This window comes from Mercenaria mercenaria, chromosome 9 (genome assembly GCF_021730395.1).
Source record: "Mercenaria mercenaria strain notata chromosome 9, MADL_Memer_1, whole genome shotgun sequence".
Taxonomy (NCBI): domain Eukaryota; kingdom Metazoa; phylum Mollusca; class Bivalvia; order Venerida; family Veneridae; genus Mercenaria; species Mercenaria mercenaria.
This window is the reverse complement of record NC_069369.1, coordinates 65,724,184-65,746,247: the sequence shown is the minus strand read 5'-3', so window position 1 is coordinate 65,746,247 and position 22,064 is coordinate 65,724,184. Positions and strand designations below refer to the sequence as shown.

Genomic DNA, 22,064 nt, shown 5'->3' with positions numbered 1-22,064 from the left:
TGAAAATTTATTGATCATAAATGTCATAAGCAGAAGTTCTTAACCATTATTAATAAATGTTTTGCCAGGGTATTTTATTAGTTTAATATCGGAGCATATGTTGACAATACAGTGCTATTGATTTTTATATGGGTATAAATGCTTGTTATATAAACGACTTCCAGTATTAAACATAAACGGTGTTCCTGGATCAAATAGGTTCTCCACAAGTCCATGACATTTTTTTCTCATGAATTGGAGGCGTACGACTTATGTCATGGACATTACGGAGAATTAAACTCAGCCAGGGGAGTCCCACTTACTCTCTCGATTCACTCTTCTACAATATATTCACCTGGCCGCATTGATGAAATGCTTGGCTCAACTGCATTTTAGGTCTTTACTTTGATGTATCATTTTTGGGGGAAATTTGAAATATAGGTATGAAATGGTGGCCTCTGGTGCAGTTTTGGGTCTAAATTTTGAGAAAATATTATTCCTCTGCCAAAAAAGTTGGGTGCAACTTTGATGGGTATAGGTCGTATCTCAGCCAACTGGGGGGGGGGGAGCACGGGCCCACTCGGCCAGGCCCTGGATCAGTGTCTGTCATATCTCGGTTAAATTCAATAACCAGCTGGATCCTTTAGGTCTCTCTACTGTTAAGACTTTTGAGTTACTTAACATTGCAAAAATTTATAGTGTTGTCTTAAACTTTCCTTACTGTACGAGCTGTAGTGAAATCTTGGTGTGGGTCTTCACGAGCTGCATCGAAATGCACGGATCTCTTTAGTTTACAAAATTGTGTCCAGTGTTTCTCTTTAAATATTTGAACAGAATACACATCAAAGAGCAAATAAAATAGATCTTTAAAACTACAATGAATTTAATAAATAATATAAGACTTGCAACGCTTTAAAGTAAGTCGCCAAAGGCATTTAGAAACGTGATATAAAGAATTAGAATGTCATGAAAGTAGTCTGACGTCGTGCAAGACGTGTATTTTTCATGTCATCTGTGTGACATTAATATAGGGTTCACTAACTAAACATCATACATTTGAATATTTATGAACAGTTACTAGTAAACATGATTTTACTGAAAAATAACTTAACCGTGTGTTTTTGGTTTCATCAAGGGTCTTTTATCTATACACCTCTGTATTCTCATGGTGCATGGGTGCTTTGGAATATCGATTGCGAGGAGAACACAAGCAACATTTATTTTGTAAAATATGTTAGAATTTGAGATAACTGAATTACAATATACTAGTTTATAATTCCTGCAAAAACACAAGAAATAGAATATAACAGGTTACTGTCTTTTGAGAAAGGGTTTCTCAGACGAGGCTAGATATGGTCCTGGATATGGTTATTCTATTTATCATGCCATAATTTATTAACAACATAAATCCTACTATTTTGCGAAATAAAGTGCAAAAAGTAGGGGTGGACCAAATTATGCTGTTTTGCCGGACTTCTTTTTTTTTCTTCAAAACGACGCCATCTTGTTTTTTAAAAAAAACTATTAAGACATATTTACGCGATTATTTTTAAAAACGCGCTCTTATAAGTTACATTCTACCAATTCAATTCCTTATTTATTTCATATTAATAACAAAACATTCAGACCTCATTTTCAGCACTTCAGAGCATTTCAATGATATGAAAACCATATATGGGCATTTAGCATAACATGTCTTCTTATCAAAAATAGAAAAATATTGACATGTTGTGTTGAATATAAGAAAAATAATCCGATCTGAAAAACATCACCCTCTAAAAATGCCCCTATGAAAACAGTCGTTTAGCAGTTACGCGTAGGTAGACATTTTTCGCAAAGAATAAAACTTATTCCAAGAAATTTACAATGAAAATGGTCTAGATCTATTCTCAATACTATAAGCAATAAACATAAGCCAAAAATTTAACTGTCACCTCCTCATGTCACTCATTATACCAGATTCCATCCATAGCATGGAACTACATTTTGGACTACTTCAAATGTAACACTGAGTAGTCACTTCCGGTTTGGTGTAATCCGTCCTAATAGGTACGTGAGACCATGTCACTAATGTATAGCGTTTGCCTACCAATTTGCAATTACTACAAAAAAAGTTTTTATAACGGAAACGCTCGTAGAAAACGGAAAATGACTCATGCAAAGTTTGCACTCTGCTCTTATATCATGGAATATTGCATCTGGAAGAATCAAATCAACGGTAGATGAAACGGAACTGCCTATGATTTTTTCTGCCAAGCGGCGTTATGGCGTGTGTATTTAATTCACTTCAAACGTTTGCTTGGTGAGAATGGGTATCCGTCTAGCGACTGAACTTCGGATAAAATTTCACTTGGCAACAAATTGAAATTATTCTTTCTTGTCCAGCAGAACAGAGATGTCGGTTACAAAACACAAGGTTAGAATTTGGGTTTTTTGCCGCTTTTTGATATTTTTGGGGATTTTAAAGACCTACTTCAGTATCGTATGAGGGCGTAATAATTTTTAAATGCAAAATGGACACAATCTGATGTCCTTGGATTTAATCATAGGTTTAAACAGTGCAAAGTGTTCTCAAGTCACTGACCTGAGAAAGCCTGCTTTTCTCAGACAGGCTTTATCAGGCAGTTGCTATAGTAATGGCATGATAAAAACAATGATTGACATATGTACACACACATACTACAAAGAAAAAGTTTGAAGTGTAACACCCTTTTAGTATAAAATGCCTCTAGTATACTGAAGTACATTACAATATTAATTGTTATCTCCCTTATAAGGACCGTTGGACATTCTTTTTAACTCACCTGAACACGAAGTGCTCAAAGGTGAGCTTTTGTGATCGCCCTGTGTTCGTCCGTCTGTCGTCAACAATTGGCTGTTAACACTCTAGAGGTCACAATTTTCGCCCAATCTTAATGAAACTTCGTCAGAATGTTGCCCTTAATAAAATCTTGGACGAGTTCGATATTGGGTCATCTGGAGTCAAAAACTAGGTCAGCAGGTCAAATCAAAGGAAAAGCTTTTTAACACTCTAGAGGTCACAATTTTGCCCTAATCTTAATGAAACTTCATCAGAATGTTACTCACAATTTAATCTTGGACGACTTTGATGTTGGGTCATCTGGTTTAAAAACTAGGTCACCCAGGTCAAATCAAAGGATAAGCTTGTTAACACTCTAGAGGTCACAATTTTGGCCCAATCTTATTGAAACTTGGTCAGAATGTTACCCTCAATAAAATCTTGGACGAGTTAGGTATTGGGTCATCTGGGATCAAAAACTAGGTCACCAGGTCAAATCAAAGGAAAAGCTTGTTAACACTGTAGAGGCCACATTTATGACTATATCTTCATGAATCTTGGTCAGAATGTTTATCTTGATGGTCTCAAGGTCCAGTTTGAATCTGGGTCATGTAGAATCGAAAACTAGGTCACCAGGTCAAATCAAAGGAAAAGCTAGTTAAAACAGTAGAAACCACATTTATGACCATATCTTAATGAATCTTGGTCAGATTGTTAATCTTGATGATCTATAGGTCAAGTTTTAATCTGAGTCAGGTGAGGTTAAAAACTAGGTTACTAGGTCAAATCAAAGGAAAAGTTTGTTAACACTCTAGAGGCCACATTTATAATTTTATCTTCATGAAACTTAGTCAGATTGTTAATCTTGATGATCTTTAGGTCAAGTTCGAATTTGGGTCATGTAGGGTCAAAAACTAGGTCACCGGGTCAAATCAGAGGAAAAGCTAGTTAACACTTTAGAGACAACATTTATGACCATATCTTAATGAAACTTGGTCAGAATGTTAATCTTGATGATCTTTAGGTCAATAGGTCAGGTGAGCGATACAGGGCCTTCATGGCCCTCTTGTTTACAAAAAAAAAAACAATTCTAAACTGTATATTAACTCTTTCTTTTCCCTCTGTATTCCTGTTTTTCTCACGGTTTTTACTTGGTGACATTGTAAGTTATAATCGTTTCTATATACATTACCAAATTTTTGATAACTCACTGATTTTCAATATGTTCTAACCTATTACCTGACCACATCATATTTGTGGGGATTTCCATTGGATCTATCAAAGAATGTCAAAAATTCTTATCTATCAGAAACCTGACTGATTTATAATGTACGTTCAGCTGTTTTTGTTTTATAGTCTGGCTGAGCTCGATGTACTACTTCATTTGCATGTCGCCGGACTTTAACGAGGACTTCCATGTATGATTAAAAGTTCTTTTTTTTTCTCAATATTTTTACATGTGCAAGGAACCTACATTTTAGCTCACCTGAGCCAAAGGCTCATGGTGAGCTTTTGTGACCGCTCAATGTCCATCGTGTGTCGTGCGTCGTCCGTCCGTCAACATTTTCTAAAAAAATCTTCTTGAAAACCACTGGACAGAATTACATCAAACTTCATAGGAACGATCCTTGTGTGGTCACCTTTCAAAACTGTTCAAAGAATTGAATTCCATGCGGAACTCTGGTTGCCATGGCAACCAAAAGGAAAATTTTTAAAAATCTTCTTGTCCAACCCCACAAGGCGTAGAGCCTTGATATTTGGCATGTGACATCATCTAATGGTCCTCTATGAAGATTGTTCAAATTATGCCCCTTGGGTGAAAAGGGGCCCCGCCCCGGGAGTCCCAAATTTTACATAGACATATAGGAAAAAACCTTCTTGTCTAAAACCACAAGACCTAGGCCTTTGATATTTGGTATGTAGGATTGCCTTGAGGTCCTCTACCAAAATCTTTCAATTTATAACCCTGGGATGAAAAGAGGCCCTGCCCTGGGGGTCTCAAGTTTTACATAGACTTGTATAGGAAAAAGCTTTAAAAATCTTCTTGCCTGAAACTGCAAGGCCTAGGCTTTTGATATTTGGTATGTTGCATTGCCTTGTGATCCTCTACCAAAATTGTTCAAATTATGCCCCTGGGATGAAAAGAGGCCCTGCCCTGGGGTCCCAAATTTAACATAGACTAACATAGGGGGAAAAATCTTCTTGTCTGAAAGTGCAAGGCCTTGGCCTTTGATATTTGTTATGTAGCATTGCCTAGTGGATGTCTTACAAGATTGTTCAAATTATTCCCCTGGGGTGAAAAGAGGCCCCGCCCTGGGGGTCACTTGCTGTATGAGTTATATAGGAATAAATACTTCAAAAATTATCAGATCATATTTCCTAGACTGTTTTAATATAATTACCTGATGACCCCAAGTAATTAGGGGTCACCTGACTGTGACCTTAACCTACTGACCTACTTCTTGTTTTTTAAGATACAGCCTTGAAAGTTGGATGACATGTACAGTTTTGCATTCCGGTCTTAAAACTGACTTTCAGTGACAATGAATATGACCTACTGACCTACTTTGTAATATTTTAGCATCAGTTTGACATTTTAAACATGTGGCTCATATTACTCAGGTGAGCGATTCAGGGTCATCATGACCCTCTTGTTGAAATTCAGTTACTGTATAAATGCAACTGTACTGAATAAACAGAAATTTCTAACTGCCTCAAAGAATACAAAAACTAGATCCTCTGCTAATATATAGCAACGTAAATGCTAACACAAATTCCTTAATTTGTGGTAAATTATTTGTTGAGTGGTACGGCACAAATGTCGTATCTTTCCGGTTGGCTAGTTATCCCAGTCTGAATTCTTCGTGTAGACGGAGGGGGACTCCCTGGCGGAGACTTGAACTTAAACCGCTGTATCAAAGTTCCCAGAAATATAAAGAGTTCCTGTTTTGCTAAATGCTTGCCAACGCACGACCTGCCACCTATAGAATAAAAAGATATTTTTGTGGACATGATAGAAAGAAAAACTTCAAGCAGTTTTGACGCACTGTACTTGACAGAATCTTTTTGGATAGAATTAACTCGAAGACTAACGAAATAATTTGTAAAAAACAACGGTACCTGTTAAACGCATTCTAATGTTATAGGAGTATTCTAATTCCAAAAATAGCTGAATGTATGACTTAATTCATACCCAAACCGAATGGTGCAAAATGTGCCTTGTCTTCTGCTAATTGGCCTGTTTCAGAAAGGAACCTTTCGGGTCTGAAATTTTCTGGGTCACCCCATTTTTCTTTATCCATCAGTAGAGTATAGATGATGAACAATACAATGCTGTTCTTTGGTATGGTATAGCCCTCAAATTCCGTGTCTTCCATCACGGTATGTGGTACTGTTTGTGGGGCTAGAGAAGTAGAAATGGTAAGATAAATCGGTAACAGTAAAAAGGCTAGCATATCTTAGGGACGCACTTATGTTCTAAGTATGAAACTCATCTTTTTGGCATTCCCAACGCGGCTTGTAAAGGCTTGAAATATGAACTCTTACAAATAAGCTTGAGTGTGACATACTAAGTTTACAAAGCATAAAATGTCAGTTATTTTTATTACTTGTATTATACATCCTGTTCTCCTTTTTCTCCGAAACCACAAAGAGTATATCATAAAGGTAAACAATTTGAAATTGTTCGCGAATACGTACAGCATGTACGAGCTTGAATGGTTGAAAACTATAAGTATTTACACACCAATCGTACAATATCGTAGAACTTCGTGAATAAATGCCTGTAAATATGGCATATTTTTCTTGTCTTCAAGACTTATATATCTTCCTGTTCCAACAACCTGAAATACATCGTCGTTAACTTGAAGTTTTTCCGTTCTTTGATTGTTTATCTCTAGTAACATTATAAAAGAAAGTTTAACAATTTACTCTACTTTTGCATATCAAGAAATTCTAAATATCATTTTATGCTTGATAATATATATATAATTTTAAAATACGTTATTTGAAGAATAAAAACGAATGTATCTCAATGTGTTTTCATTCACAAAGTTATAGAGCCCGCTTCCAGTTCTTGGCCCGGGCCTATGTAATTTTGTTACTTTCATATTAAGGTATATGATAATAATACATTGAATGGCAATAGTGGGCTTACAGTGGTTATTTACACAACTATACCTGTATTTGCACGAGGGCGTAACCTGAATTCCAGTATACGTTTAGGAGTAAGGAAAAATTAGGTCTTGATTGTTTCCATTCTTACATGCTCATTGAACTATTTTGATTAAAATTATGTTTGACTGTATATATCCGAGTAGAAACGAAGTAGACGTCATGCAACATATTGACGTCGTAATTGATGTCACAATGCCCTCTAACCAGTCCGCGCATTGAAACGTTTTTGGCGCATTTTTTAGTATATATACAGCTTATCGACAACCAAACCCAGCCATATTAGAATCTGTTTATCTGACAGTACAACATAATAAAATTAATGTAGTTGGTCAGTCATGGATGTGTAACGTCATTTTTGACGTCACCATAAAACGGCAATGGTGTGCCTGGCGTGTAGCACTTACATGTCGGGACCATGGGACCATCCCCTCGTGCAAATACAGATTAGATTAGTCGTGCTAATTAATTTTAATGTGTAGATAGGTGGCTATTAGGTGCTAAAATTCTGTTACCTCCATGATCTCTTTCCTACATTTGTCCTGTATGTCAGGCTGTTTAATAAGATGAATAATTGCCCAGGTAACGGTGGTAGCCGTTGTGTCAGTACCAGCATTGAAAAGATCAACGATTACTCTGAACAAGTTATCCTCTGAAAATTGTAAAGTATATTCATGTTTAGTGTAAGTCGACAAAAATAATACGCAGTTAACAGCGCCATCTGAGCGCGAAATCCTTTACTACTAAATGTATTGAGGATAGCATTAGGTGCTTACAGGTTAATATTTGAGCCGCGCCATAAGAAAACCAACATAGTGCGTTTACGGCCAGCATGGATCCAGACCGGCCTATGCATCCGCGCAGTCTGGTCAGGATCCATGCTGTTCGCTAATGGTTTCTGTAATTGCAATAGGCTTTGAAAGCGAACAGAATGGATCATTTCAGGATTGGCTCCTTGGTAGTTCCCATGCTGGGTTCCTTCTACACAAACTCAAAGCGTTGTTTCGAAACCACAGCATTGATGAACAAATCATTCGAAGGGTGTCTCTTTGATACTTGATATTACACGAAGGGAACTTTATACGATGTAACGTGTACAGGTGTATCTCAAAATCTAACAACAAAGCAATTTGTCTGGGGGTTTTTTCCGCATACTCCAATGTCGGATAAATCAAGATCACGGTGAAATGCATATATTAATTTTGCAAAACAAACATAATTTTGCTTATTAATTTGAAATTGGGTCATCTGATAACTTCAGAGGAAAAGTTTTTTTTTTAAGTTTTGGCTATAGTCATGTAGAGAAAACTAGCCCCATATTTTTTAAAGAGACTGAATTATTTGAAGAATTTGGTAGAGTGTCACCCAAGGAACATTCCTGTGAAATTTGTTTTGAGTTGTTATTTATCCGCTCATCTGATTGATGAACTGTGGTTAATCAGACGACAACCCAGAAGAAGACGGTATTGTTTATTTTAATTTAAACATGCTCATGATGGTAAAAGTTATGCTTGACTTCATTCTTCCTAGTAGTAACAAGCAAATTCGATTTATGGCATACAGACACTAAATAGAAAAATGGCGCGAAAAAAATGGTAGTCGCATTATGGCGTACACAAATAGTCCTCAGTCTTTCTGCTCTATAGAGCTATTTTCCTTATTTTCTTTGCAATTTTTTTGCTAAAATCACATGACAGATCTCTGCTTGACATGTAGGTAGCATTTTCATAATGAAATAACAACATGACAAAATTTTTCATGGAAACTTAGATCATACACCACCAGTATAATTTGGGGTCTCATTTTTTAGCTGATTTTGCAGTTTGTGTGTTTGACTGAAATTATTTTCCTTGCATCAAAAATGACCCCAACTTTTCTTTTGATTTTTAGTTAGCACTGAGAATATTCTTCAAGAAAATGTAAGTTACAGAAATTTAAAATGGGTCCTGATGTGTGCTGCGGTCATTGGAAATAGGTCAATTTTATATAGAATAAAGAACAACAACTATTTAGTGTGTTATAACCTTATTGGAATCCCCGCCGAAAGGGTTTGTGGTGAGGAATGGCAAAAAAATATATCCGTCAAAAAGTTAAGGATGTTACTAAGAAGCAAATAATTTCATTAGTCCAAATCAATTAAACAGAAAATGAATGATATTTTTTGGTTGTTTGGGGGGGGGGGGGGGGGGGGGGGGGGGGGGGTAACCGGGTGAGGGTACAAAACATCACATGTTGATTATAAATATTGATGGAATATTAAAAATGAAAAAAAAAATGGGTGAGGGGGGATGATGCATGATCGGGGTGGTGGGCATGACTTGGTTGAGGAGTGAGGTAGAGGAACGATACAACTTTGCATGTTGATAAATATTCACGGAAGATTTGAAAAAAAATAATAAAAAGGAATGAAAAATTATTTTTGGGGGAGAGGGGGAGGGGGTGTGACCAAGGCAAGGTGGTGACCAGGTGTGGGTACACAACTTCACATGTTTATAATAATGTTCATGGAAATGAATGAAAGAAGTTTAATGAAATTCTACCAATTGGTTGGTTTGTTATGTACAAATCTGTAGATTTTTAAACAATTAAAGGGCAATAACCCTAAAGAAAATTGACCAATTAAAAAAAATGACAGGCATATCGAAGTATGTTGGTTCATATTTATTTCAAGTTTCATGAAATTCTACCAGCTTGTTACTGAGAAATGGCTGCAGACGTGGATTTTTCATTAAATCAAGGGCAATAACTCTAAGGGAAATTGCCCAATCCAAAAAAAAAAAAAATGACGGGCATCATCACAGTATGTTGGTTCATGTTTATTTCAAGTTTCATAAAATTCTACTTGCTAGTTACTGAGAAATGGCTGCTGATGGACATTTTTGGACATTTTTCATTAAATCAAGGACAATAACTCTAAGGGAAATTGACCAATCAAAAGAAAAAACTTGACGGGCATCATCGCAGTATGTTGGTTCATGTTTATTTCAAGTTTCATGAAATTCTACCTGCTAGTTACTGAGAAATGGCTGCGGACGGACGCACGTTCCTACATATGGATACTTATGTGGCTACTCTTTTGTTCTCTCTATTGTTCTTTTAGCCACGTAAGAGAAAAATAGCCACATAAAAGCCTTACGGAATGAATGACATCAAAGAAAAAGTACAGTTACCTATTGTTCCTATAGCCACCTAAGTATGCAAATGTGAGCTCGGACGGACGTGACGGACGGACAACGCCATTTCAATATCCTCCTCCCGATTTCATCGGCGGGGGATAAAAACAAGTTTCATGGGGGTATTTGACGTCAATTCTATCACCTGTCCGCGCATCAACAGTTGTTTATTGCAGAAAATACAATGTCTGACTTCTTAATTTTATGTTTTTAACTGACAAAAATGCCGAACCATGATATAACACATTAAATAACTGGTATATGGGTCAAATAGCAACTTCGTCGGTAGAAAAATAATGACATAAGAATAACAATTACCATTGATAGCGTCATCTCCAGAACTTTCTCCTTCGTGCTTCAAGAATATATCAACAAAATCTCGGATGTTATCAGGGTCAAATGTGGCACGATGTTCTTCAATGCGACTTTTGGCATATTTTTCAAGATCTTTGAAAATTGTGAACACTTTGCTTAGCTGGAATTACAAACAGATATATATCTTTACGTAATGCATGCATTTATTTAATGACTTTCACTGGTTTACTAAAACATAATAGCTTTCACGGTCGCATTCTAAGTTACAAATGAATTAGTTTTAAAAGCTTTAGTGCATTTTATTATTTCTTTTTTGCCCTTAAGGTACTTGTATATCAGGTGAAGACCCGTGATTTCGATTTGGGGAATTTCTAGGAGCTTCCGGGTCATGCCATCTGGGAAGAAACTGACATTTCTACCTCAAATGGTGCGGTATTACGTATATTCTAAAGTAAATATGTAGTCCCTCCAGCAGGTGTAGATAGTATGGAAACAATGTCTGGCGAGCAAGAAAGAGGCCTAACAATCGGTACTAAAGAGTGCCATGATGGCCATAGATCGCCCACCCGAGTTTCAAAGGGTTCCGCAAGATAAATGATTTGAAATTGGGCAAGTGCTTTCCACTTTGTACATAAATATATAGGAAATGCTATATGAAGAACTGGAATAATTTTAACAAACTTGGTATAAGTCACCGAAAGAATATTCCGTGGCATTATTTAAAAGTCAGCTCATCTGTCTAAGAGACGATGACGCTTGAAGATTTTTTGTATTCTTAGGTCCGATGGCTATGAATTTTGACGAATCAAAATAGTTCGAATAAACTTGGAAGAGGGTCACACAATAAAAACATCATTCATTTCAATAACGAACCACACAATAAAAACCATTATTCATTTCAATAACGAACCAGCAATTTTTTAGGAGAGATACAAATGTATATCTCTCGATGCCATGCTTTTTGACGAATCAGAACAAAATAATGTCTCGGTGTGGGATCCTCCAAGAAAAAAATCCTCTGAAACTATTCAGCAGGGACAAGGGATTAAGGGAAGAGATCTTCAAAGATTTTTCTTGGCCTTTTAGTGGCCATAATTTTCAATAAAAATGAACGATTTAAACAATATTAGTGGCGGTCAATCAAGGAAGAATTGCCTGAAATTATTTTAAAATCAGATAATCTGCTTCTGACAAGAAAATTCTAACAATTTTCAATAATGCCATGAGAAGAAAAGCTACGCGCCCATTGGCTTCCATGTGGTTTGACAAAGAGAAATCATCTCAAGGAATGTGGTAAAAGTGGAAATTATACAAAATTATATATCCGACAAAGTTTAGTTAGTGTATTGCCTTAACTTAAAGATATATAATGTTAACTGGCCTTTGCTTTAGAAGTAAGATCGTTTTTTTTTGTAACAAGGGAAACAAGAGTAAAAATAAATATCAGTAACAAAATAATGTTTGAAAGACGAATAATAGACTTTTAGGGCAAATTGAAGTTGTTACACTGTATTTCTACAATCCTCACACAATCTGTAACATTTTAAACCAAACACACTCTATTCTTGTATGTCAAATCGACGCGAGAATCACCAGGCGGATTTTGAAACTTTATAAATACAATCCCAACACACCAGAACGATGATATTTGGGTGTGCGTCCGTCCGTCCGTGCGTGTGTATGTGCCCCACAAGAACTACAAATATCTCATTTGTCATATGGGGGCACTGATTTGTGTCTGTGTCCTTGCTAGAACTACAAATATCTCGTGTGTCGTATGGGGGCGCTAATTTGTGTCTGTGTCCTCGCTAGAACTACAAGTATCTCGTGTGTCGTATGGGGGCACTGATTTGTATCTGTGTCCTCGCTAGAACTACAAGTATCTCGTGTGTCGTATGGAGGCGCTAATTTGTGTCTGTGTCCTCGCTAGAACTACAAATATCTCGTGTGTCGTATGGGGGCGCTAATTTGTGTCTGTGTCCTCGCTAGAACTACAAATATCTCGTGTTTGGGGGCGCTAATTTGTGTCTGTGTCCTCGCTAGAACTACAAATATCTCATGTGTCGTATGGGGGCGCTAATTTGTGTCTGTGTCCTCGCTAGAACTACAAATATCTCATGTGTTGCATGGGGGCTCTTATTTGTCGTCCTAGCGTGTTGGCTCTAAAACGCCATCCCGCCAGAACAATATGGCAGAAATAGGTGACCATACGAAATAAGGATTTCAATACATGTATATCAACGTAAAGAACAAAAAATGCGCGTGAGCATGATCTGTCACTTCTGATATTGTCTCCGCTTGCGTCAAGGATGAAGTAATATGTTTGTATTTCACACACTATGTACATTACGAATCAACTCGCCCTGGACTACCATTATCTTGCATGTAATACTTAAAATGAGCCATGCCATGAGAAAACCAACATAGTGGGTTTGCGACCAGCATGGATCCAGACCAGCCTGCGCATCCGCGAAGTCTGGTCAGGATCCATGCTGTTCGCTTTTAAAGCCTACTGCAATTAGAGAAACCATTAGCGAACAGCATGGATCCTGACCAGACTGCGCGGATGCACAGGCTGGTCTGGATCCATGCTGGTCGCAAACCCACTATGTTGGTTTTCTCATGGCGCGGCTCAAATAAAGTTCTTTACCTTAGATCCAGGCAGAAATCTTAATGCTGGAAAGGAATTTTCAGGCAGAAATATACTTAGGTCTTTAAAGATTCTATCAATGTTTGCTATCAGCCCGTGGAACTCTGGATCGTCGTACTCGAACCTGGTAAACAGATCAGGAAAAAAACGTTGGTGTTGTATAGCTGATACAGACAGCGATAGGCTTTTCTTTTAAATAGTTTCCTTCTTACTTTTTCCAACAGTCATTGTTTGATTGTGATAACAGTAATGTTTTAGCGATATTACAATACACACCTCATTCTAGCGAAAGTTTTACTCCGACGGTGCTTCAGAATAATAAGAAATGGGACATGAGAAATAGGAAATAGGAATAGTGAAACGTGGTCACCACCGAACTTTCGTACATGACCTTATAACATTCTTGCAATGATATTAGTGCACGCCAACTTCCGCAAACTATACCTGCAATAGTCGGTATTGGAAGTTGGCTATCTCGAATTGTTTTACTTCGAGAGAACCGAAATTTGACTTAAAATGTAAAATGATACGTTGTACACGTCTCTTCGGTATGGTACTTGAACGAATTTCAACTTTATTTAACCTTATTACATTATTCTAATAATATTACTGCATACCTATTTCCATATACTATTCCTGCAATAATATTCGCCACTGCCATTTTAAAGGTGTCTAGAAGATAAGCAGGTTTGCCTCCTTGTTTCTCTAATACTTCGGTCAACCTGTAAATGAAGTACATATAAACGTAGAATAAACATATTTTCTAGAATTTATGCACGTACAAATTCTGGCGATATTTACGTTGACGTCATTTCGTTTTGAATTATCCGTTTTGGGACCGAATGGCGTTTACGCTTTGCCACGGAACGCACATATATAAAAAGGTGTTATAACAGCACGCGAGCGCGAGAATCTCCTTGTTAACACACGTTTTCTCTCTTATCATTCTAGCATAAAACTGCTGTTATTGTCACTTTTCGGGGGTGTTTTAACAGGAGAGAAAACGTGTGTTAACAGAGAAATTCTCGCGCTCAGGTGCTGTTATAACACCTTTTTATATATTCGCGTTCCGTGGCAAAGCGTAAATGTATTACGGCCCCAAAACGGATAATTCAAAAGGAAATGACGTCAACGTGAAAAAAAAACAACGTAGATTTTACTGCGCATTTCATGGAATTTTAATGACGTTGAGGGACAATATATTCATTTACTTAGTTTTAACGCGTTTTATGCTAGTATAGTTATAACATCTTCAGAATTTCTCGGGAATCGTTGGTACTACCCAATCCCTCGGCATTCTGCAGATTTTTTAACACGAAAAAAACATGAGTTATCCCTACATCCAAGGCAGTGAAATACTGCAAAATCGCCTAAGAAATAAAAATGTTATGAACATTCGATATTCTTTTAAAAAGTGGCAACCATTTGTTACCATGGCAACGTAAACTAAATTGCAGATTTTATTTTACTTTTATGACATATTTGTTTTAACTGTATTTATTTAATCATATAAAATAATCTCTCTATTTTTTCCAACTGGAACAAAATAGATCATCACACTTTACATCTTAAAATCAATTAATCTATTTTAAATGCACCCGTATCCTAAATAATAATCGAGTAGTGTGTAAATGCCATCGCCAAACACACTAAAACGGCTGCTTTCATTTACAAAATACCGTATCTTTTTCAATGTTATGAATGGCTGGACGAAAGCTTTCATATAAAATCAATTTTTATTCAGCATGCCTTCCACTTAATTGTAAAATTAAAAAAAAGAGCAAAATTTATTCCTTACATTCCAGCCTCTTCTTGCATCCGCCCTTCGAGACTTTTCTTACCAACTCCAAAATCCCTCATGGTACCAAGAGTGAACTTCCGAATGGCTGCATGAACATCGCCATTTGAAAGAACAATTCCTGAAAAAAAAGATCAGCATATGAGCCGCGCCATGAGAAAATCAGCATAGAGCGTTTGCGACAAGTATGGATCCAGACCAGCCTGCGCATCTGCGCAGTCTGGTCAGAATCTATGCTATTCGCTAACGGTTTCTGTAATTGCAACAGGCTTTGAAAGCGAACAGCATGGATCCTGACCAGACTGCGCGAATGCTATGTTGGGTTTCTCATGGCGCGGCTCAATTATAATGCTGATATTTAAGAAAATTTCAGATGGCCTTTGTGCACGCTATGATAGACAACCAGTTTCGTCGAATACTCACTACCCTGATTTGGATTTGTTAAAGCAACTTTTGTTACAATGAGCTAAATAATGCCTCAACCAACTGCAATTTAAACAAGCATATCCAAATTGCAATGTTCTGACGCATCCTGTAACTTCACCTATAGCCGCAGCATCGAAATCCGGAACAACTGTCGCAATGCGTTAGATACCTTATGGTGTTTTTTCTTTCTATTTTAATACTAAGGCAAATCTAAAAAGAAAATAAGGCAATTTCGCAACTTTTCTATTCGAGATGAATTGCACAGAGGGAAAAAAATTAGTATTGCCTCACCTTTCTGCTTAAATATGTAATTCGTGGCAAAGAAATTTGTAGGTCTGTATTTGAATTTATCATTCATGGTGACCGCAGCTTTATGTATCTTGTCTTTCCCCATGATCAATATCAAGTTATTTATTGGACCAAGTTTCAGCCGAACCACATCTCCATATTGTTGTCTCAGGTTTGTGGCTACCTCGTATATAGCTCCACCTCCCCTCACATTCGGAATATTACCTGTTAAGAACAAAACAGTTATTACGTATTACGGATTACGCTCATATACTTCTTGTACAAACTAACTTGTTACATGAATATCAAACTGAAATCTTTAACCACAGACAATGTGATCTGTGCATTCTGGAAGTCACAGAAAATCGTGAGTTGTAAGGCATCGGAATGGTGTGCTTTTACACTTTTGAACAAGACAAATACAGGCTCAGTTATGCCTAAATTTCATATTTACAACACAGAATCTAAGTAAAGTTTGTTTGTATACACAGTACTATGCGTATACTAGGTTTAAAATACGAAAGACAAATAACTGTATAGGAACAAACAAATTTAAATCTCTCTACCCAATACAGTCTGTAATTTACATGTAAATTTGTATGTAAGTAAATAAAGTATTTGAACTGAGTAAATACAATGTATATGTAGTTCATCTACAGGACTGAAAATTGTCTGTAAAGCTGGTTTACACGATTTTGGCCAGGTAAAGGATTTTGTTCGAAGCTTCGAATTCAACAAGAGATAATTTACACGTACTGCTTATTCGTAGTTGCCTTACCAAGAGTTATTCTAACCTAAGTATAAACATACTTTCTCTAATATAAATGCTAATATGTATCCCGCTCTATGTAGTCCTTAAATAAAACTCTATAATAGATTATAGAAATCAAAGCATTGAGACGTTTGATGGGTGGGTTTTGGTAGATTTATTGTTTGATTTATTGCAACAATGCCATATATTAAATACCTAAATTTACATTTTGTCTACTGTATTAAAAATGTAATGTCACAAGTACAAAATCTAACTTTTTACAACAAAAATTACAAACGGTTTCAAGAACAAAACTTCACAGAAAATTATCAACATTCATCAACTTTACTTTATAAATATCTTACTTATAAATTATTATTAATATACTTCTGATCTATTTGAAACACTCTATTTGTAACAAAGCAAATGCTAAAGTATTAAAATGCATATATGAGAAACAAATACAAATGTGCCACAAATTTAAGATGAACTGTGCGTGACCTCACACGAAGTTATCTAAATAGCCAGCTGGAAAGCAGTGACATAATCATGGGCTGCAATATACCTTATTATTTATAGATCTTATATTACTAGAATCTAAATGGTCACTGTAAATGAAGACATCATTAAAATCCTAATATAACATTTTACGTTATAACTAATTTGTTGTATAAAACTTTATGCCAAGCAGTTCAAGTAATTGTGTTTTAAAATATAAAACCTATCTTACCTACAATAGGCCATGGTTTTGGTCCTGGTGGCAAGTTATTGTACCCGTTCCTTTTAAGTACATACAGGATGCTGAGTAATGCTAGAGCAATGGCCACAATACAAACAGGATCTAACAACAGTTGCATAAAATCCATTGTGTGAATTAAATACCTTCAATAATGTCCCTTCTGAAAAATAAAACACACCGTTATATCAGTAAAATAGCCACTTTACACCTATGTACACTAGCTGGACAGGTCAATAAAGTGACAGATAACAATATACAACGTTTACTGCAAGGCTGACAGTCGGTAACAACAACATTGTTATCATTTGAGCCGTGCCATGGGAAAACCAACATAGTGGGTTTGCGACCAGCATGGATCCAGACCAGCCTGCGCATCCGCGCAGTCTGGTCAGGCTCCATGCTGTTCGCTTTTAAAGCCTATTGGAATTGGAGAAACTGTTAGCGAACAGCATGGATCCTGACCAGACTGCGCGGATGCGCAGGCTGGTCTGGATCCATGCTGGTCGCAAACCCACTATGTTGGTTTTCCCATGGCACGGCTCATTTGTATATATCCTGCTGGTTACCACGAACACACTTATTTTGATAAAAAAAATAAAGCTGATTAAAAAGAGCGAATATTCAAGCTTGACCGATAAGTAACTTTGGGACCCGTAATGACACTCAGTATTAAATTTCCGTATGATTTAGGCCATTCGGCATTCTTTGCATGTAAACGTAAAAACCGGAGAATGCCGAAATCGCATATGAGGATTACGTAATTTGTCGATAGTCATTAACGGTCCACTACCTTAATAACGAAAGCAAATAAAAACTAAAAGTATTAAATTATAAATATTCATTACTCTAGAACTACTTCGCATATTCATTAAAATGTTTGACATATACTAACAAGGAAACTAACTTTGTTAAAAAATTCTGTTAAAAGACTTAAAATCACAAGAAATTTCTAACTATTCAATAGTCACAATATTAAACGCGACAGATATTGCTTACTTTTATACCGACAGCAAACGTTCCACCTTTTAAACTTTGCAATATTTACAAATATTATCACGTGTTATTTACTCAATGACATTTTATACATTGCATACTAAAGTGACAGATTTTGCTTACTTTTATTTCGACAGCAATCGTTCCACCTTTTAAACTTTGTAATATTTGCAAATATTGACCCAGTGTTACCTGTTATTTACTTAATGACATTTTATACATTGCATACTAAAGCGCACATCACTTATTAATAAGACAAATTCGTGTTTCTACAACACTTTTTATAGTGCAAGAAATGATTTGTGATAAAAAAAAAATGCTATGCACTGACTGACTTGTTTTTGAGTAGATTGTATATTTACTAATTTTGGCGGTAACCGCCGCCCATATACATGACTGTGTACTGTGTTTTATCCTCCATTTTTTTGGTCCTTCAAAGTTTTGATGTTAGATTGCCCGTCACAAATATAAAACAATCTGAACCAATGTGTGAACGTCGAATTATTTTGACTAATGCATCGGTAGATGTGTAAATTGAAATGAGATATGTCACTGAATGCCTTTTATTACAAAAAATAGTCTGAGCTATGTCATTGCGTGGCATTGAATATATACCTCCATAAAGTTGGTCAAAGGTTTCGAAATTTCTACAGACAATTATTATTTTTACGATTTGATTTTATTTATTGCTTTTCCCTTTGTGTGATCAAACTACTGTAGAGTCATGTCCCTTTAAAAAGATCTACTAACCTGTAATATCTTCTTTGGCAAAACTAGATGATTGTAGACACGCGACCATTAGTTCACATCTTTGTATTTTAGGTTGGGCATCTCTAATTTCAGGTTCCCCTGAGATTCACTTCTGCTGCGATATGTCAGCATATCCATGACGTCATTCTCGTCTGCTGCCCTTGTTACACGTGCGTTCGAAATAGGCGTGGCGAAAACGTTTGAATTGTAGCTCAGTAGACCGCTGTTTGTCTTCACTACTTTTCCTTCAACAATTAACTCCATGTCCTCCATGCCACTTCGTCTCTTGTCGTCTGCAATTGAGTTTTAGCATTGCCTTGAGGTCCTCTACCAAATTTGTTTAGGTTATAACCCTGGGGTGAAAAGAGGCCCTGCCCTGGGGGGTCTCAAGTTTTACATAGACATATAGGAAAACACTTTAAAAATCTCCTTGCCTGAAACTGCAAGGCCTATGCTTTTGATATTTGGTATTTTGCATTGCCTTGTGGTCCTCTACCAAAATTCTTCAAATTATGCCCCTGGGATGAAAAGAGGCCCTGCCCTGGGGGACCCAAATTTAACATAGACTTATATAGGGAAAAATTCTTCTTGGCCTAGGCGTTTGATATTTGGTAGGTAGCATTGCCTAAAACTGTACATATATGGACCATCCTAGTCCAAACAATTAGACGTGGAAAAGTTGTCATTTAAAGTTCAACATTCAATATTCTGACATTTTACATTTTTACTATCAAAGCCTTTTTCGACGTCTAAACGTTAAGTATGAAAGAAGTGTAGTATAAATTCAATTTCTAAAACATTATAAAGTCCGTAAACTTTGTACCTAGATGGAACAAAAATACCTTTGCTTCAATTCTGCAAGGTTAAAATGATTTACAATCCATTATTATCCACGAAATGACGCTTCATCTTTTTGACATCGACTGTTTATATTCGACGTGCCTGTTTCGAAATTGAAAGTACCAATTAAACTTGATCGGCGGTAGACGAAAAAGTATTTCCCGCCATATATTTTCATTGTAATTTTGATTTATTTTCATCATAAATGTATATTTTCTATTTTTATCTTTATTAATTTTAAATGTCTCTTCTGAAAATAGAAATATTATTGACATTTATAGTTTCTCTATGGGATAGAGAAAAGGTAACTTTCGTTCAAGAAATAATTCTGATATGCAAATCATGTTTACATCCGGAACACCGTCGGTTATTACCGTGCCACTATTCAAAATTTTCAACGGACTGGATACTGGATTAATTAATCGGATAATTGATAACAAATAAGGTAAAATATAACTTTTAATTGCTGCCATAAAGCACATTTATGATTATTCTTCACACTCAATGTGAAGTTTCAGTCATTTTTGCCAGAAAGTCGTTAAAAAACTTCAGATCACAATTCAGATCTGAAGCGATTTTTGTGCTGTACGTTATTTCAGTTCAACGTTAAGACCTGACATCACATGGAAAATAAATCAAAGCCTTGAGATGTCTGGTGGTTGCGGCTTTTGCTAGTGTTATTTTCATTTTAAATGCCAATCTATAAATATATATGTATGAGAAACAAATACTAATGTGCCTCATATCTAAGATAAACTCTACCTGACCTTACATGAACAGCTGGAAGTCAGCAGTGATGTAACCATGGGCTGGAATACCTAATCATTGACAAATCTTATACAATCTAAATGGCCAGTGTGAATGGATAGAGGATGAATAAGAACCACTTGATCATTGATAATTCATCCGCATCGTTCATGAATGGGACTACTTTGTGTAGCACATGAACATCCTTTGGATGTTATTTGGAATCAAATAAAGATGTTACATGATTGTCAGAAATGCACTTAACTTTGGTAGCGGGTTAAACCCGCAACCAAAAATGTAAAATATCAATTAAAATGAACTTATAAAGTGATATGAGTCATGTCAGGTCTTATATTTAGGACTAGGACCATCCACGATTTTTAAGATTTTTCTATCTATAATTTTACAGAACATACAAAATCCTAGACCTGTTATCTCTTTAGACAAGCTTATACATCGGATTATTTCCACTATCTATCTCTTCATACTGCCTCGCGCCTCTTGTTATCAGGAAGTATGTACAAGAGAAAATTCTCTCCAAGACACCGAGTCAAAAGTTCTGACGCGGTCTCAAATTGATAAATTAAAATGCCTAATGTTTCAGTAACTGTTTCAGACATTGGGATATGTTTATAAATAGCTTCATTTAATAATTGGAAAAACCTTCGCAGCGCCACCTGCCAAAAGTAGCATATGTACATGTATGTGTAGTAAAATCGCGCCAAAAATCACGTGGTCTATTGTTTTACATTATTCCGTCTTCAAAAACTTCACATTTATGCACATTAAAAAATGATACTTTGACTGCGACTCACCTCTATAAACCTATTAAAATGCGTAACTAAGCAAAAAGTCTTCTAAAGCATGTTATTTATTTATGTTTCCTATTGAGAGTGTACATTGTAAGTAGGTCATCACTTAGGGACTCGCTATGAGTTTGGTTTATTCTAAAATTTAGATCAACGCATGTGAATTGGCACTCAAAATGCATTGTCATCAAAAACAATATTGTTGGTAACAACTTACCTTGTTCTTGACAAAATCCACTTCAAAATATTTTAATAAAAAAGGACGTTACACTGACTACGCTTTATGTACAGCAAGAATGACATAATTTTACTGCGCATGCGCGAATGGCCTTGCGCGAATAACTTGAAAGGCTGAAATTGATCAAATCCGATTCAATATAATGCAAATTCTGCAAATATTGCAAACTATAAACCAGAAGGAACAAAATTAAATAATATAAATTCCATTATTGTTGCGATTACACGTTAGAATATTCACGTTCTGAGTGTCAAACGAAAATTTAATAGAAATATGACTCGAAGGGAAAAAATTGTCAAATCCGAACCCATTGCACATTCTAAAACCACCTCTATATGCCCGGCCCAGATGGGCCGTGCAATAAGAAAATAATGTGGAAGCTGGAAAGTGGTCTAAACATTCGGAAGTGAAGATGCCATGATGGCCTTAGATCGCGCACCTGAGTTTCAAAACAATCTTGGTAGAAGGTTCCTCAAGGTAAATATCTGCGAAATCAATTTGAAATTGGGCAGGTGCTTTCCACTATGTACATAAACATAAATGGAAATGTTATGAAAAACTTGAATAATTTTAACAAACTTGGTATCGGTCACCG

At 36.2% G+C, this 22,064-nt stretch overlaps 1 protein-coding gene across 1 annotated transcript; it reads right to left on the bottom strand.

Moving 5' to 3' along the window:
* Positions 1–3,396: 3,396 nt before the first annotated feature.
* On the bottom strand, positions 3,397–19,097 carry LOC123547345 (cytochrome P450 2B1-like). The gene is made up of 11 exons (XM_045334368.2): positions 18,836–19,097; positions 17,084–17,252; positions 15,606–15,827; positions 14,889–15,009; positions 13,708–13,812; positions 13,091–13,214; positions 10,444–10,600; positions 7,468–7,604; positions 6,525–6,621; positions 5,973–6,182; positions 3,397–5,760 (listed from the first exon to the last, which is right to left on the bottom strand). The coding sequence occupies exons 2-11, from the start codon at positions 17,217–17,219 to the stop codon at positions 5,573–5,575; spliced, it is 1,497 nt and encodes a 498-aa protein (XP_045190303.1). The 5' UTR covers positions 17,220–17,252; positions 18,836–19,097; the 3' UTR covers positions 3,397–5,572.
* Positions 19,098–22,064: the final 2,967 nt, after the last annotated feature.